Here is an 18,951-nt window from a genome sequence, read left to right as displayed (position 1 = left end):
GAGATTCCACCTGGAGGGTTTGTGACTACCCACAAAGCAATCCAGCACAGACCAAGATTTGTGTGCCTACCCGTGTATCTAGACTTAATGAAATAGCTGGAAGAATATATGGCTTCTGCTCAAGTTGGGAAATATGAACAAAAACAAATGTGAATGTAGCTCCTACCTGGGTGTGGTGAGACAACGGAGAAACCACCGCTTGTATTACCTTGATTATTTGTGCTTGTATTTCCTGTTGCTTTGGTCACATTCATTGTAATAGAAGAATTAGTAGGGGTAATAGTAGAATTATTATTAGTGGTAGTTGTATTAGATGTAGCAGTAGGCGAAGTGCTGGTCACAGTGTCTGGTATGCCTCCGTGGAGTCCGATATTCAGCTTGTCTAGGTCTGACTGCTTCTGTGCCAATAGCCAGTTGCTCACAACTGGATTATTTTGTGCATCCTTCAAATCACCAACGTTTGGGCCAAGTAAACTTTTCACATCATCAACGGTAAGATTCTAGAGGATACAAAATTATGTTTCAGTTTGGGATATTATGGAGTCCGCATATTACCACACTTTTTTAGTACACTGTAACTACAGTAACATTCTCTCGGTTTTAGAAATATTGCTATAGGAGCCACAATGCATAAGCTAACTTGTGTTGTTGGTGATTTCAGTTTTCATTTCGGTAATATAAATGACCTCAATACAATTGAAATGTTGACACATCTTTCAGACTACCTACATATCCTATGTGAGATTTGCACCCTGCCCAACACTTTCCACTCCCCTGAAATTATTCCTCTGGCTTGGACTGATGAATCTTCCTGGATCTTTCAGCTAAAGGACTCATGAAGGTAAAGGATATCCCTATACCTTCCTAAAGTTAGGAGAACAATGAATAACATAAATTTACAGCTCCTCAAAGATGCTCTCTCAAATCCTCCTGATTTAGCATCTACTAGATGCAGTTCCGCTGAATACTTAAGTGAACCTTCAAAATTGCTGACTCTGCCGCCACTCTCCATCTTTTAAGAAACAGCAAGCACATGTAGCACATTCAATGGTTCAACAGGTGGAACGGAAGTGATATTTTTGCTATGATTCCTAGTGTAAAATTATTTATAAGGAAAAAATGTGAACCTTCAAGAAGGCCAATACCGAAATTCAAAAACACAAAAACACAACTAATAAGATTGCACTAAAATACAACTAACAACCAGAGACTATTTCTACCAATCTTTCTGTGATAAACTACCTGAATTTTTTGAACCAACATGTTCCCTAATTTGCACCGTCATCTCATAAACTAGGTCGGTATCAAGTGTCGTCTCCCAAAGAAGATGTTAATATACAACACAGTTCAGAATTTAATATGAACAATATACGCTCTCCACCAACTCCTTAATTCAATTGTTTTAAATGTCCAACCATCAGCGAATTAGCTTGATATGTAAAATCGTGTAAGCCAGGTTCCGCAAGAGATGCTAATCCTACTAATATTCACCATAACTATGTTCCAAAATCAGCAAAACAATTTACAAGATTATTATTTTGTCACTACAATTTGGAATGGACTAAAAACCTAAAGCAAGGGATTGCCAAACTGTTACTTGGAAGTCTAGTTTTGATCTACAGACCACCCACAAACTATCATTCTATAACGTTTCTCATGACTGTTGCAAAATCCTTGATTAAAATAGAGGCTAATCAGCTCTGCAACTAATTAGAGATCAACTCACTTCTGGATGACTCACATTTAGGAAGACTTGGCATTTAACTTTATTATAAAGTGAAAATGAACATACACATCTCTTCAAAAGTGTCAACATGCTCCTTGCTTTAATATAAGCTCATCCTGCTTCTCCCACCATTATCAATTGATACTAGAAAAATCATGATGGCCACCACAATATGTTCTATTGTAACATGCTCAACATTGTCATCTCTAAACAGCAAGTAAGGAGACTTCAGTACATTCAAAAGCAGGCTGCTAGAGCCATCATTCAAACCTCATGACACACCAGTCAACCTTGTCCTTTATAAACCTTTCCAGTCAAGCATATACATTACAAAAGTTGTTAGTGATGGCCCATTACAAAGTAGCTTGCTGCTACTCATGTTTTTAACACTTAAAACCAAACGTAATGCTTCTCTTGTCCAGAAACTTGTGACCCTCATGAGATCACTTAAGCCCCCCCCCAGGGGGGCCCACCTCCAAGTTTGAAGACCTCTGATCTATTTTGTGGCTATCCACATTTTATTACAACCTATTTCCCTTATTCTCAAAGAGTTTAAATTGGTATCTGACTCTAAGGTTAAATCTTCGCATTGTGAATTAATGCAAGCGAGAAGTTTACTTCAGATTTTACTTCAGGCCAACTTTCAAAAATTCAGTGTGAAATATTTGTGACGCGAGTTTGTAAATCACTGGTTGAGACAAAGGTATCACTCTTCGGTTCAGTGCTATCAGAAGTGGAAACTTGATTTATAAAGTGAAATACATCACACTTGACCTTAATTCAGGGGATACGTGCTGGGTGCTGTTAATATCTGAATTATGACCCTCCAGTATGTCCCCTTCAGTTTTATCCAATGCGCTGTACCATTTCATCCTCTCCTGAGCCATTCTGTAATTGTTCAGCTTTTTTCCTAACTTTGCCTGGCCAGATGTTGAGTTTTCATTCTGTTCTACGCCAAGTTATCACATTGCTCATAATTTAATGTGTCGCTCTTAAGCTCATTTAACCTAGATTTTTAATATAAACTCTTTCTGATCCCGATAATTGGTCATCTAGTTTTCTGACCTCCTCCCTCTTGATCTGGTACCAGCCCCTCAGCCTCAGTGTCGATCTAGACACTGATCTATAAACTTCATTCACCTCCGCTCTTATGACACCGCTCGCTGTTCGTTCTCATCTACTGTTTGGGGCATTGGTCACTACGTGCTTTATTAAGTCTCCACTGCCGTTGGGACAATGGTCACTACAGGCTTAATTATGCTCCAACCTTAGGACACTAGTCCCTGGGTACGTCATTCTTCTCCACAACTAGGACAATGGTCACTCTATGCTTAATTATTCTCCACCCACAGGACTCTACTCACTGCATGCATCATTTTCATCCATTCTTATGACAACTTGGGGATACTGGTTACCTCAATTCGTGGGCCAGTAGTCACTGCATTTGCCATTGTCCTCCGCACTTATGAAACCGGTAACCCCTGCTTTAGTCTCTGGCGCCTGTGGAACCCTAGCCACTGCATTCTTCTTCATACTTGGGAGAATTGCCACAGCACGCAGTATAGTCCTGTACTCACTGTATCCTTCTTGTGCCTCCATTATTAGGACAGTGGTCACTGCTTGCTCAATACACCTCCACTCTTAAGGAGATTTTTGCTGCATTCTTATTAGTATTACTTCTGCCTCAGCACAGCGGTGAAAGCTTGTTTCATTCTCCTCTGCCCTTACAATAATGGGGCACTGCATGCTTCATTCTCCTCCACTCTTAAGACACTTGTCACTGCATGCAGTATTACCTGCCTCCTCACAGCGGTGAAAGCTTGTTTCATTCTCCTCTGCCCTTAGAGAAACGAGGCACTGCAAGCTTCATTCTCCTCCACTCTTAGGAAACTTGTCACTGCATGCAGTATTACTTCTACCTCAGCACGGCGGTGAAAGCTTGTTTCATTCTCCTCTGCCCTTACAATAATGGGGCACTGCATGTTTCATTCTCCTGCAGACTTAGGAAACTTGTCACTGCATGCAGTATTACTTCTGCCTCAGCACGGCGGTAAAAGCTTGTTTCATTCTCCTCTGCCCTTAGAGAAACGGGGCACTGCAAGCTTCATTCTCCTCCACTCTTAGGAAACTTGTCACTGCATGCAGTATTACTTCTGACTCAGCACACCGATGAAAGCTTGTTTCATTCTCCTCTGCCCTTAGAGAAACGGGGCACTGCAAGCTTCATTCTCCTCCACTCTTAGGAAACTTGTCACTGCATGCAGTATTACTTCTAACTCCGCACACTGGTGAAGGCTTGTTTCATTCTCCTCTTCCCTTAGAGAAACGGGGCACTGCAAGCTTCATTCTCCTCCACTCTTAGGAAACTTGTCACTGCATGCAGTATTACTTCTGACTCAGCACGGCGGTGAAAGCTTGTTTCATTCTCCTCTGCCCTTAGAGAAACGGGGCACTGAAGGCTTCATTCTCCTCCACTCTTAGGAAACTTGTCACTGCATGCAGTATTACTTCTAACTCCGCACACTGGTGAAGGCTTGTTTTATCCTCCTCTGCCCTTAGAGAAACGGGGCACTGCAAGCTTCATTCTCCTCCACTCTTAGGAAACTTGTTACTGCATGCATTATTACTTCTGACTTGGCACACCGATGAAAGCTTGTTTCATTCTCCTCTGCCCTTAGAGAAACGGGGCACTGCATGCTTCATTCTCCTCCACTCTTAGGAAACCTGTCACTGCATGCAGTATTACTTTGGTCTCCGGACACTGGCTACAGCATACTTCCTCTTCCTCTGCCCTTAGGACATGGGGGACTGCATGCTTCATTTCACTGCAGACTTAGGACACTTGTCACTGCATGCGTTATTACATCTGCCTCAGGACACTTGCCACAGCTTGTTTCATTCTCCTCTGTCCTTAGAATAATGGGGCACTGCATATTTCATTCTCCTCCTCTCTTAGGAAACTTGTCACTGCATGCATTATTACTTCTGCCTCAGGACACTGATTGAAGCATGTTTCATCCTTCTCTGCCCTCAGCACACAGAGCACTGTATGCTTCATTCTCCTGCAGACTTAGGAAACTTGTCACTGCATGCATTATCACTTCTGCCTCAGGACACTGGACACAGCATGCTTCATTCTCATCTGACCTTAAAATAAAAGGGCACTGCATGCTTCATTCTCCTGCAGACTTAGGAAACTTGTCACTGCATGCATTATCACTTCTGCCTCAGGACACTGGACACAGCATGCTTCATTCTCATCTGACCTTAAAATAAAAGGGCACTGCATGCTTCATTCTCCTGCAGACTTAGGAAACTTGTCACTGCATGCATTATCACTTCTGCCTCAGGACACTGGTGAATGGATGTTTAATCCTTTGCTGCACTTAGGACATGGGACACTGCATTCCTCATTCTCCTGCAGAAATTTGCCACTGCATGCATTATTACTTTTGCCTCAGGACACTGGCCACAGCATGTTTCATCCTCATCCTCTTCTACCCTTAGAGCAATGGGGCACTGCATGCTTCATTGGTCTTGCATTGGCCTTAGTACATGGTTTACTGCATTACTTCACTGCTCGCCTATATATGCTTCCTCTCGCTTAGTCTCTCATCACTGTTCACTGCCTTGTCCTGTTGACACTAACTACTAAACACTCGCCTCTTAGCAGAACGCAAGCACTGCGTATTCAAAAGTTACCAACTGTGAACAAGTCATCACTCCCAAAGCACCCAGCAAACTATCACTGCAAACCCCCTCTCCTACCATCACTGTGACAGGATGTAACGTTGTGAAGGTGTATATGTCCATGTTCACGTTTTGTAGGGCCAGGGCCTTTATGTCACCAGCAGGAGCACCACCTAAAAGTAATTATAGACGAAAAACACATATTACACACCTTCAAACATGTTATTAACTGACATATAACAAAATAAAATAGGGTGGTACTTCTAGAGTGCACCGTAGAATTGCACCGTCTCTAGCAACAAGGTTGCAAATCTAACATAAAAGAAATGTCTTAGCCCAGTGGTTCCCAAACTTTTGACTCCTAAGGACCCCCATTGAGTCACCACTGGAAGCCGGGGGCCCCCAAGCAATTTGTATAATTTAAATTTCAAACATTAAAACAGTATTACGAAAAAAAACATGCGTGCACACAAAACAAATACTCTAATTACTAGGGATTTTAGTATTTTATATTGGAAGAATTTGCAAAAAACAAAACATTTTCATGGGAATGTTGGGGCAGCATCTCCTTTACTAACTTTTAAATGGTTGGTTTTATTTTGCAGTACGAGGCTCCTGCTCCTGCCAGGGCCATACTGGAAACCCAAAGCAGCCCTGAAAAATGTTTTCAGATCAGTCGCCATACGGTGCACACCTAGGGCCCTATTAGGATGGCGGACGGACCTGCGTCCGTCCGCAACCCCGAGGTGGAGGGACCGTTCGCAGGGGCAGCGGCGTTCCCTCCCTCGGAATTAGGATGTGACCACCACCCTGGCGGTCACATCCAGTATAGTTAACATTGCGGCGGGTGCTGCTTGAAGCAGCACCCTCCGCAATGTTATATACGCATGTTTTCCCTTTGCATGCACAAAGCAGCAGGCACCATAGGTACCCCCCATGTGCACACCCCAGCCCCAACACCCCTGGGGGCCCGCAACAGGCCCCCAAACACAAAAGACCACATGCTTTTCCACGGCGGAAAAGCCGCCGCGGAAAAGCATGTTTTCTGCCCCATCCTAAAATGGTTGGCGGTGTCTGATAGACACCGCCACCATAGTGGAGCTTTTCTGCCACGGTCGGAAGGCGACCGCGGCGGAAAAGTGCCGTCCGCCGATTACCCCCCAGCCATCCTAATGTGGCGGGGAGTCTTTTAAGGCACCACAGCGGTGAATCCGCATCCTCCGGGCCGGCGGTGGCTTCCTCCGGCCCGGAGAATGCGGATTCACCGCAATCCTAATCGGCCCCCAAGTGCGGATAGGGAGCCGGACCACTACAAAGGGGGCTTTGGGAGGCTCTTCCCCTCAAGAAATTTTAGGAAACAATGGTGCATTCTACAACACATTCATCATTACATATTTTGTTGTATTAGCTTTTAAAGAATAGTAAATGATGACCTTACTATGCACCAGGATACACCAATATTTGTTGGGGTTCTTCAATGATTCCCTTACTATCACCCTCCAACAGTGCCTCTCATCTCCCCATTGCCCCTCTGTCACATGTATTATAGCATCTCTCATACCATTGTAGGATGTCAGAGCACTTTACATCACGCACATATAGAGACAATGAATTATACATGTAAATCAGTGTATAGAAAATGTTACATAAGGCAAAGGGGACTACAAGGTGTAGAATTCACATGCCATTCATACTGGTAGACATTTATAAAGAGTGCTTGGTCTGGAGAAGCACAAACTCAGGATTATGAACATAATACAGTGGTTAGCATTGACTTTAACAATAAAATGTATTTCCACCCAAATAAACCTTTTTAGCAGCATCAGGATAATGAAAGACTGAAAAAAAACTTAAGTTACTAACTTGTACCATGCAGTTTGCAACCAGCACTTTGATGACAGTTTATAGACCACTGTGCTAGATAACGATTGTCACTTATGAACTGCACAGTAACAAAAGAATCTCTGTGACAAAAGCAGTCACCTCTGAAACTCTGATTGAATTGCAAATATACGTTTCTAGGTAGAAAAGCTCCAGCCCCCGGCAATGGCCCGGCGAAACGGCAGTAGCAACAGAGCAACAGAGCTTTAGTAGCAAAATCTTAAAACCTGAGTTTGTTGTGAAACAAACCCATATCATTATCTGAGTGGAGCCTGTGTTTAGGCCAAGGGCATTTTAAATATACCCTCCTGACTGATAACCAGGGCATGCATCAATCTATCTATCTATCTATCTATCTATCTATCTATCTATCTATCTATCTATCTTGAGAGCAGCTAAAACTTTGCACCACAATGTTTATGATTGTAAAGGCACAGGAACTGCTGATAGAACGAGCAACAGGGCAAATGTTACTTCTGTTTCAATGTTCGCACTTACGGCCTGATTTAAAACTTGGCGGACGGGTTACTCCATACAATGGTGACGGATATCCAGTCCACAGAAATAATAATCCTGTTATATCCTACAGGATTTATATTTCAGCAGACACGAAATCCGGAGTAACCCGTCGCCAAGATCAAAATCAGGCCCTTAACCCCTTCATGCGCCGTGAATTCCGCCGCGGCGCGGGGGCTAGGGGGTGAGCGTGGCGCTTCCGTGCTCATGACGGAACCACGCCGTTATGAGTCACAGGCAGCGTGTGCTCATGACGGCGTGGTTCTGTCATGACCACGACCGCTCATCAATTCGCCCACACAGGCGGGGAATCAGTGGTGCATGGGCGGAGCGGCCACAGCATGATGGAATCACGCCGTCATGAGCACACGCCGCCCGTGGCTTATGACGGCGTGGTTCCGTCATGAGCACACAAGGGGTTAATTCACTCTTCGTATTCTAAGGCTGTGGAGTGATATGCCTTTTCTACATCTAGATAAAGTAGTATTTTATATTTGTTTGTTTGTTTGTTTATGCCTTTTTTTTTTTATCCTTCTTTTTATATTGATAGGATCAATTTATCAAGAGGTGTATTCATAATGCCTTAAGAATCAGGATTTGTTCCTGCCACACAGAGGTTGGCAGGTGGTTCCAACTCCTAGGGCCTATGACCGCTAACATTTTATAACACCAGGGGGCTTGACCCACTGAGTAATTGATGGTTGGTACTTACTGATGCTTGGTTTTATAAGATTATAGTAAGCTGGGTTCTGGCCCTTTGCCTCTTGAAATGCGGCTGCCGCTTTATTGTAAAGCACCATCTTCACAGTCTCATTGCAGGCGGAAGTGTCCAGATCCATGGCATACCTGTAACAAGACATGAGGGGGCCATGAGAGAAGGAATGGCAGAGAAATAATATTTCAGACTTGCACCTCCCTTCCTCGACTTACATCACCAAACCTCACTTAGGAACACAACCTTCCAAGCTACTACTGGAGACAATGAATCACTTACTCTCTCACACAGGTGGGAGGTCAAGGCACTGCCACAAGACACCCCAAAACAGCTTTCTGGAGGGATTTTCAGCAGAGGGTTTGTTTGCCACTACTGGACTCTGAGGGTTAATAAATGATACTATCATAGGACACAATGTTTGGATTGTCTACTGAATATTACCAGAAAACACAGAATTTTGAATTTATGCCAGCCCACCCTTAGCAGACGCTAATCTGACCATGAGCATTGTTGTACTATGGGAAGGCTTGACATTCTAGGTTTGCTCTTTATTTTGACTTATATAAAATTATTCATATAAGTGGTATGAGGTGAGGAAGAAACTAGTGTTTCAGTGGAGAGTGTGGAAATTAAAAAAAAGAGTCAGATATCCTAATTAGAAACAGTTATAGGGAAAACAGGCAGTAGGGAAAGGGAGAACAGTAATAAATATAAAGGAAAAAATGCTTTCCAGTGAACAACTTTTTAAAAATAAATTTTCACTCAGTGTTAAAGGGAATTGAAGGCAAAACTCCAGGTGAATTCATTTATTAAAGAATTAGGGGCCTGATGTAAGTCCCTTTCATTTAGCGCCTCACAATTTGCGACTCATTGCGAGTCCCAAATTGTGAGGTGCTAAATGAAATGTACAACAGTGTTTTACACTGTTTTGCTGCTCCCAATGGGGTCGCGAATGGCTAGGCTCATTAAAATGAATGAGCCTCTCGCAATTTACGAGCCCATAGGGAATGCCAGCCCTCCCAGGGATAGGCCTGCTGGCAGTAGCGGTCGGCAGTAGGTGTTTCTATAGGGCGGTGACGTGGGCAGGAGGAGGGGCAGGGTGGGGGGAAATAATGTATGGATTACGGAGTTTTACAGGTAAGTAAACATTTAAATACATAAAACGAATTTCGTTGCGCGCACTGCATCACATTTGGCGATGCAGTGTGCGCAACGAAATTCGTTTTATGTATTTAAATGTTTACTTACCTGTAAAACTCCGTAATCCATACATTATTTCCCCCCACCCTGCCCCTCCTCCTGCCCACGTCACCGCCCTATAGAAACACCTACTGCCGACCGCTACTGACTGCTGGGCTCAGCAGACGACTGTGTCTGGGACTGCTTTTTAATAAAGCAGCTTTTTTTTTTTAAATGCAGCACATTTTCCTTAAAGGAAAACGGGATGCATTAAAATAAAAAAAGAAACATTTTAGCTTCATTTTTAAAGGGCAGGCAGTGCCCTTAAAAAATATTTTTAGAGACAGTCACAAAGTGGAAGGGGTCCCCTGGGGACCCCTTCCAAATTCCGACTGCATTACCACCCACTTGAAGAGGGTGGTAATTTGCAAGTGTTTTGCGACCGCAATTGCAGTCACAAAATATTCACACATAGCATTGCAGACGCAATTAGGAAGGGAACACCTCTTCCTAATTGCGACTCGCAATTCCTAAATAGTGAGTCGCAAATAAATTGCGACTTACTATTTAGGAATTGTACACGGCCAACAGTGATTTTGCATGTGCAAAGAGGTACGCAAACCCGTTTGCGCGTGCAAAATCACATTGTACATCTGGCCAGAGATGTTTTCTATTAAGCAAATGTATAACGCATAGTTTTATTTAATGGCAGGGGAAAACTCTGATTTTCTGAACTTGCCTGGTCTTAAGGGAATAGGCGAACCGATGTCCTTTCTTATCATATATCAATGCATGGCAAAGTATGGTGCCATATGACATGGTATGGAAGATTTAACAGAAAGGGGTAACCCTGTGTCCCTCAGAACCTGGGTATATGTGATTAAAAAAAAATTGGTTCTGTCGGGTGGCTTAGCAAATTACTTTAAGTAAAGGCTATGTTAGATCTTAAGATATCGACAAGAATGATAATCAATTACATTCCATTGCACCTCTCTGAGAACAGATTTAGTTCAAGGTTTTTATGTATGAAAAAGTCACAATTGTAATACACTGGAATTTCTTCATTCCATTTCCAATTCAATAACTTTTAAAACATGTGAAGAGTGACTGTTGGTGAACAAAGTGAATAGTGAAACAAATTCAGTGACACTTATTTACAAATGTATACAGTATTGTACATGGGTAAAGGGGGGGGGAATGCAAAGTTTTTTGGTTTTGTTGGTCAGAGTTCTGAATGAATATTCCAAGGACACAGATGGTTACTACGCCCGTTCCCGGAGGTTTCTTGACCAATGTTATGCGTCGACGTTTCGACCCTTAAGTGCCCCAGTGGGTGGTCACGGCGGGTCTTTATCAAGACCGGGAAGGGGGGGGGAACATGGGGTCTGGGATCACAGGACGGAAGTTATCGCACCCTGGAGGGAAGCCTGAGGTCAATCCCTTGATGTGGAAGAACGGCGCTTTCTGTTGTAGAGCCGAGTACCGTCTGAAGCTGTGTGCAATCACTCGAACAGCGCCTGTCAGACCCCATGTCCCCCCCCCCCCCCCCTTCCCTGTCTTGATAAAGACCCACCGTGGCCACCAACTGGGGCACTTAAGGGTCGAAACGTCGACGCATAACATTGGTCAAGAAACCTCCGGGAACAGGCGTAATAACCATCTGTGTCCTTGGAATATTCATTCAGAACTCTGACCACCAAAACCAAAAAACTTTGCATTCCCCCCCTTTACCCATGTACAATACTGTATGAATTTGTAAATAAGTGTCACTGAATTTGTTTCACTATTCACTTTGTTCACCAACAGTCACTCTTCACATGTTTTTAACAGTTATTGAATTGGAAATGGAATGAAGAAATTCCAGTGTATTACAATTGTGACTTTTTCATACATAAAAACCTTGAACTAAATCTGTTCTCAGAGAGGTGCAATGGAATGTAATTGATTATCATTCTTGTCAATATCTTAAGAGCTAACATAGCCTTTACTTCAAGTAATTTGCTAAGCCACCCGACAGAACCAATGTTTGTTTAATCATTATGGTATGGAAGATGGCAGCTACATATCAGAGTATCAGAGTATCAAGGACAAAAATATTGTGAAATATTGTGGGGACACAATATCGAGGCCTAATTATTGAGAACCAAAATATCATGAAGGTAAGTGCATATTGGTGATAATAGTCTTTACTCATATACAGCACGAACCATATTAAGAGCTTTACTCGAAGACAGAAATCGAAAAAGGTTTAGACTTTAAAAATGAAATGCAGAATAAACTGATCTCAGTGACAGGTTTTAGCTGAAAAATATTTTTATTTCAAATGGGAGTCAATACCAACCCACAGACCTTCATTTTGTCACATGGAGTGGATATATTACAGAATTTGTACAGAGCGCAAATACCCGGGGGTGTGTCCTCGAGCTAAATCAACAGAAAACATCCATGCAGCCAAAGGTAAAAGCATACCCTCCCATTTGGCCCCACCATCCCATGATCAGAGTGCTGGAAATCAGTAAATAAAAGATTTATAAAGCCCAGCAAATCACCTGTGAGGATTTCAAGGTGCGGGACTTGCTAATTGCTTCGTGGTGAACTGTTCGATCAATGAAAATGTGGGTAAAGCAAGGAGAAGGCGCTCATAAACTGGGGAAGAAGCAAGGAGAAACCAGCGAAAGCAAGGCAAAAGCAAAGAGAAGGCACTCAAAAACAGGAGGAAAAAAGCAAGGAGAAAGCAGTGAAAAATAAGGTAAAACCAAGGAGTAAACACTCAGAATACAGGGAAGAAGCAAGGGGAAGTCATACCCAAGAGCGATGCAGCAGCACAGGGAGAGCTGGTTATGGAACCTGCTCAATGGGGTCGTGCTGCGGCCTCCACTAAGTAGGTGTTGGGAGGAGGGAGTGGCCCTGGAACACTGGATGGAGCTAGCTGGGAGGGAGGGAAACCGACAGCAAGCGGCAATGAAGGATAAACAAGCAGAAAGGAATGAAAACACAGGGACTAAAGAAGAAGACATTAAAAACTGTGAAGAATCGAGGAGAAAACAGTGACAACGAGGGAAAAGCAAGGAGAAAGAGGTGAACAAACAAGAAGAAAGCATTTAGAATAAGGGAAAAGCAAGGAGAAATCACTCGAGTTACAGATCCCATAAAGTAGGTCCTAGGAGGAGGGAGAGGCACTGAGAGGCAGTGGGCGGGGATGTAGCTTTCCCAGCAGGCCTCGTCCAATTCCAAGAATGAAGAATTACAGTAATTTAGACGACTAATTATAGTCCCCTGGTTCACCACCCAATGGTGAGGTTTTGGAAGGAATGGTAAGATTTTTTCTTAGCACCTTTAACAAGTAAAAAGCAAGTGGTTACAGCATGCATAACCTGACCGCACAGGAAAGTAAAGGTTTGAGATGAGACCTCATATTTTTAACCAACTTGGCTGGCTCAAACAAGGTTGGCCAAGTATAGGACCAAGTAGAAGTGTTGTACTTTTTGTATTGTTTTAATTTACCAGTTCACGATTGACGTCCACCATTTTGGAACAATAAATTACATATTTTAAAATGGCCACTGCTACATGATGCACACATTCATGTGTGGTGACATTGTATCCGTCGTAGCATCAAAATGCATTTTCGCTCATGCCTAATGAGGCAAGAGCAAATATGCATCATCTGATTTTGTTTTTCAAGCAGATGTTGTTTCATCTTGGCAAATAAGCATTTTTTTCTTTTTGCTGTTGTAGGACAGCATACGCATAAAGCATTGGCCAAGTCACAATATTGGGTAACACTGTTGAAACGCTAGATCAACTAGCTTTACTAATTCTTGCTCTAAATGTTACTACTTTTGACCCCAAACTCAATAGTGCTCAAAAGAGACTTCAGTGTTTTCACTTTTTTGATTCTCCAAAAAGAAATTTTGACAAATAAAAAGAGCAACAGAAATAGTTAATCCGCCAAGTAGTGCTGTACATAGAACTGACTTTGAAAGGTGGGAAGCCACCATTTTGAGAAGAAAAAGATTTCTTAGAAAATGAACAAGTTAGTAGTTTAGTAGAAGGGAAATTGTCCACTGTGTTTTATAAAGCACTTGGCTACTTCAGCTTTCTATAACTTGCCTCAGATAGTTGCTCTCAGCTTACTGGATGTAGTCCATTCATCGCTCTCCAACCTGATTCAACTAAATGCCAGATATTATCTGAATCTCACTGGGTAACCTCAAACACAGATGATTTTTTAACACTCTGACTAAGAGGGGACACACAATTTCATGCTGGCCACCACACTGTGAAAGGATTTCTAAAAATCATAAGTTTGAAATATGGGTACATAATATGACGCAACATACCTGATGGCATTGGGATTGATGCTGTTGAGTTGCGCATCATTCAGAAGACAGACATAATCAGTGCCAATCGCGTTCAGCTGGGATGAGTTCAATGGGTTTCCAGAACTAGTGTATTGATTAATAATTGCTGAAGCCTAAAAAAAAAACAACAGTGTCATTCTTCAGTTCCTTACACTTTCATGTACTTTCGAACACTGGAGGGTATTGTATTAAGCACAGTGTAAAATTAAATATATATAACTTCTGCAACTCCTGACAGATCTCTAGTGAGAGCTGTATGGCCGTGAATGTGAGGTTCTAAAGGTCTGTTTGGGCTGAATCTATTGAACCACGCTGTCTAGCCCAGAAACATTTGCTCCCAATCATGGGCCCAAAAAGCATGAGCAACCTTGTGAACCCCTCATTGGAAGCCTTTGGACCTGCCTCGCTGGCGAATATTTTGACGCAGACAAGTAACTGCGTTTGAGGTTAAATTTCCTCACCTGCTCTACTCCTATGTGCAATGTCAATCCTTGTTCAGTTTCTCCACTGTTCCACAGAGCAGTCCAATAAATGCACTTATAGATGGATTTTAGCACAATTTCTGAATATCCCAGATGTCTGCATTGGTTCCCAAAGCTGTAATAACAGTTGTCCCATTTGTCCTATGTTAAAAACTCTCTACCTTTATTGCGCCGTGCTCTTGGTTCCATGGCTTCCAGCCCTATTCTTGTTTTTGTACTGTGCCCAAAGCATAGCTTCTTTACCACTCCTTTGATAGGATGAGCTGTGTAGTTCCACTGCTGACATGAGGGAACTAACTTTTAATTTTTTGCACTTCATGGATGGACATTTCCTTTCTTTTTCTCTAGTTCCACTCTTTTCTTCTGCTTCTACGAGCTCGCCTCTCTCTCTTCATTCATGAGCCCTAAAGTCCTACTCTGGCCACCACCACTTTTCTTGCTTTTGGTTTTACCTAACTTTTTTCATAGTACCTTTGGAGAGCCTGGCAGCGGCGCACTAACAAACGGGTGCTTCCCCCACACTCACTCATTGCTCCCTCACCCACTCACCCATTGTTCCCCTGCCAGTCAATTCCTACCCTGCTTTTCACCCGCCTGCATTTTATATTCCCCCCAACTTTTTTATTATGTTTGCAAGGGCCCTGCAACTGCACAGTGCTACCGACTCCTTCCACCCTTTAGTTTGAGCAGCATTTCATGCAAACCTTGTTTTCTATTTACCATTCAAAAATGTCTCTCCGTCATGTTAGAATGGTAAATTACAGTCATAAATGTCACTGGTGCTTCAGAATGCATGTGCATAAGCAGTGATCATGAAATGTTTTCTCTTTCTATTCCATTCCAAACTTCTCAATCCAAAATTGCCAGGTATGCTTGTGTGAGTGCACTCATGCAAGGGCGTCCATCTTGAAAAGGTTTTGTATCATAAAGATAAAGCAATTCAATATTTCCGCTGATGTGTACACATGAGTTCACATGCTTAGGCAGTGATGACTGCTTTGCAATTCTATTATACAATGCAAGCAAGTATTGGCAAAACCTGTAGCTCTTACCTTACTTATAAAATGTTAAACCTGTTGACTTTTCCAATGTTTGTTAATGTCCATTAGATAATATGGGTATCAATGTTTTTATCAACTTAGCTAGGAGATTCTATTTTGTATAGCTGTACAGTTGTTTGTGTTGCTTACCCCTGTACGTCTCTAACCTTGTCCCACGTTTGGCAAGGGATGCGTTTTTATGAAATCTTTGGATTACCTTTTAGTTTCCTCAAGGCCATGGTCAACCTTATCCATCAATCTAAAAACGCCACAACAAACTAGGATTGTGTCTCAAGTTGCGTCACATTTGTGACGCACCCCCAACAAAACATCCATTTTGGCATTTACTAAGACACTCAATGTTGATTTGCGTGGTTTAGGAAATACAAAGAAATGCAGCGCATAGCGCTATCATGCATTACTTGGCGTTGGGTAGGTGTTACATGGCATTCCTAGGCATCCTCCCATGTATTTTGGCACAAATCCAGATTTACAGAGATTTGTAAACCGGGGATTGCACCAGATTGGGTGCGCCTGCCCGACAGGGGCGCAACGAGGAAAAATATATTTTTGTCTTCTCATTGCTTTCCGTTTGTATGTGTGATTCATTCTGCATTATGCATAGCAAGAGGAAGTTGCCTCTAAGGATTTTTTTGCGTAGGAAGCTGCTCCTACCTGCACAAAAACAATACTGCCTGCGGCATAGGTACTGCTGCACTGAGCAAGATTGCCTGGCTGGCACTAGGCAGCACACAGGATGCCAGCGATAGGAGAGAACACAAGTGCTCCATATTTTGGTGCATTTCTGCTCTCTCCCTTTGCCTACAATGCAACACAGCAAGTTGTCTTGCTGCGTTGCGTGAAATATTGGTAAATCTCCCCCACAGTTATTACACTGTCCTTCTACGAGGCGGATCTCTACAATTCGAACATTAGGCATGCTCCTCTGTTCTTTTGGGAGAGAGGACAGAAGCTCTGATTTGTGGTTGCACTGGGGTTGCTCCTTATTTACAGATTATCTACCTAATTGATTGCTCTTCTGATGAACAAGACAACATTGTAATGGCATATTACACCACTTTTAAGGGCACGCCCGTTCCATCACAACACTTTCACAAAATATTTTAGAGTTCTCCCAATCACAACTCACCACTTTTAGCAGTCTGTGTAGAGATATTAGTATCAGCTGGTGTAGGGGAAAAGTGGGGAGGGAGTATGGGGGTGGGGGAGGAGCAGTAACAAACCAAATCTTACCTGCTGCTCTTCTGCTCCTCTGGTCACTGGCTAGGGCTCCCTTACGGCCAATCCTGATCCTGTTCTCATGGTAGTAATAACCATGAGAGCCGCATTGGGATTGGTTGGAGTGGGCTGGGTTTGCCCTCCATTGGGGGCTGGGAGCCTTTGCCTGGTGTTGTTCCCCACCCAGAAATGCAGCCGGGTTGGAGAGATGCCAGTACACATGTTGGTTTGTCCATCCTTAAATGGCCGGCCAAACCAACATGCTCACTGACAGCAGTGCCCACCACTCCTTCGCCTCCGCACCCCAGCTGCTGTCGTCATGACGGCCCCGTCCCTAAGACCGAAGAAAGATAAAATGATAATAAAACTGTTTTATTATCATTTTATATTTTGTTTTCATCTGCGGGCAGGGGGCGGCGCTCTTCCGCCATAGCTGAGTATCCACTGCTGGAGATTGTTTAGTAACGTCTTACTGTGCTTATTGCTCTTTTCACAGTCCCTGTACACTGTCCGGGCATACATATTCTTCTCTACTTTTCCTTTCTCAGTCCTGAAATACCATTCCTACATCTACCCTGATACCATTGTTTTCTTAGTTCTTGTAGGAACAATCCAGTCACATTTTTTCACATCTACACATCTGAGCACAGAGAGTCTCCTGGAGAAAGTCTCCTGTGTTCTGCACACCTATTGTACATTTACACATTGAATAAAACTTACTACATTATCAGGAAGTTGAGTACTCAATAAACCTTCAAGTGTTTGCACCGATGTGATGTTCCACTTTTTGATGTCATTTTCATTGCACTGAGAGGTGATGCCTCCTAGGCTGGGCAGCAGGCTTTCGGGATATCCAGCAGGAAATTTCTGGAGGAGCATTAAAATAACACTTAGCATGTGTCATTTTTGATTATGTCAAAAATGTAATTCTTTATCCTATGCATGGCCCCAACACTATGGAAGCATCATTGTTCTACATAAATGTTTGTGCTGTTGTGTAGTTCCTACAAATCTATATAGGATCTGCGCATTTAGACATCATAAACTAATGGATTGGTGTCCAGACTGATTCCAGACACCCCTAAAGGATATGTTAGTCTGTAAACCAGCAAGCTCACATTGCCACTATAAGCCCCACAACCTTATCAAGGAGCAAATAGTTTCTGGCAACTATTGAACATGACAACCCTGACCGCTCAGGGATCGTGGAAACAGTGTACTATTTTTCCCTCAGTCACTCATGCTCACTTGTTCTGAGAGAGATATACAGAATAAACAGAGGGGAAGTTTTCAATAAACATTTATTGAACCACAGTCATTCTATTATAAAATACGTGTGCTACAACAACCATTAGACAGAAACAGATAGATACGATTATAAGCACCAACAGAGTAAATAAAAGGTAGAACTGTCCCATGGTGCTAAAACAGTGAGTATATGCAGGCATATAGATACATGGTAGCAATCATGAGTTTGCCTAAGATGCAAACCCTAACTAAATGTACCTAAGTGTACCTAGCATGTATGTAGGTGTATATCCAAGAATTCCCCTAAGAAAGAGCCAACCCCATTACCTGATGGGAAAGAATTAAGGACCCTGTCTTGGTCTAAAGTAGACACTCTGCAAGGGATGTCAGACCACTGAAGGCTGGAGTGTCTGCGTGCAGGGACTTCTGTGTCTCTCGTGTCGGCATGAAAGCTTCTCCTCTGTTTTGCCCAGCGAAGATGTGGTACTTATATACCCGAAAGGTACCCTCAGGGGTTCTACCTAGATGTGTCATGGTACTGGTGCTCTGCCGTCCAAGGATGACGCTTGTGGTGACTTTTGTCAGGGTTATCATACAGAAGATGGTAATCCTGCTGTGATGCTATGAATCCTAATGCATAATAAATTAGGCTAGTTTTCAAAGAAAACCACACAACATTTATTAGGCACATAACTAGGTAAAAGGTCAACGCCATAACCGTTATGTAGAGCAATGGAGGACAAATGTTGGTAAAAGGTCGTGTATCTACCTAGGCCTGTGTTGGGGCATATTGGGGCTCGTTACAGGGCAAAGAAAGGAAATTAGACATTGGACCTAAAGACCCAAATGAACAGGACAGTAGATTTGCAAT

The 18,951-nt window shown here is 42.8% G+C and overlaps 1 protein-coding gene across 1 annotated transcript in view; it reads right to left on the bottom strand.

Moving 5' to 3' along the window:
* The window catches only part of LOC147684693 (uncharacterized), a 207,340-nt gene that overhangs the window by 9,931 nt on the left and 178,458 nt on the right, over positions 1 to 18,951 (bottom strand). The window contains exons 28-32 of the mRNA XM_086940529.1: positions 17,553 to 17,699; positions 14,051 to 14,184; positions 8,526 to 8,659; positions 5,495 to 5,589; positions 209 to 500 (exon numbers count right to left, since the gene is read on the bottom strand). Coding sequence (XP_086796655.1) covers positions 209 to 500; positions 5,495 to 5,589; positions 8,526 to 8,659; positions 14,051 to 14,184; positions 17,553 to 17,699 — 802 coding nt within the window. The remainder of the gene's footprint in view (positions 1 to 208; positions 501 to 5,494; positions 5,590 to 8,525; positions 8,660 to 14,050; positions 14,185 to 17,552; positions 17,700 to 18,951) is intronic.

The sequence above is a fragment of the Lissotriton vulgaris genome, chromosome 10, assembly GCF_964263255.1.
Source record: "Lissotriton vulgaris chromosome 10, aLisVul1.2, whole genome shotgun sequence".
In the NCBI taxonomy this organism is placed as follows: domain Eukaryota; kingdom Metazoa; phylum Chordata; class Amphibia; order Caudata; family Salamandridae; genus Lissotriton; species Lissotriton vulgaris.
The sequence above is the reverse complement of the archived record's forward strand: the minus strand, read 5'-3'. Positions and strand labels throughout refer to the sequence as shown.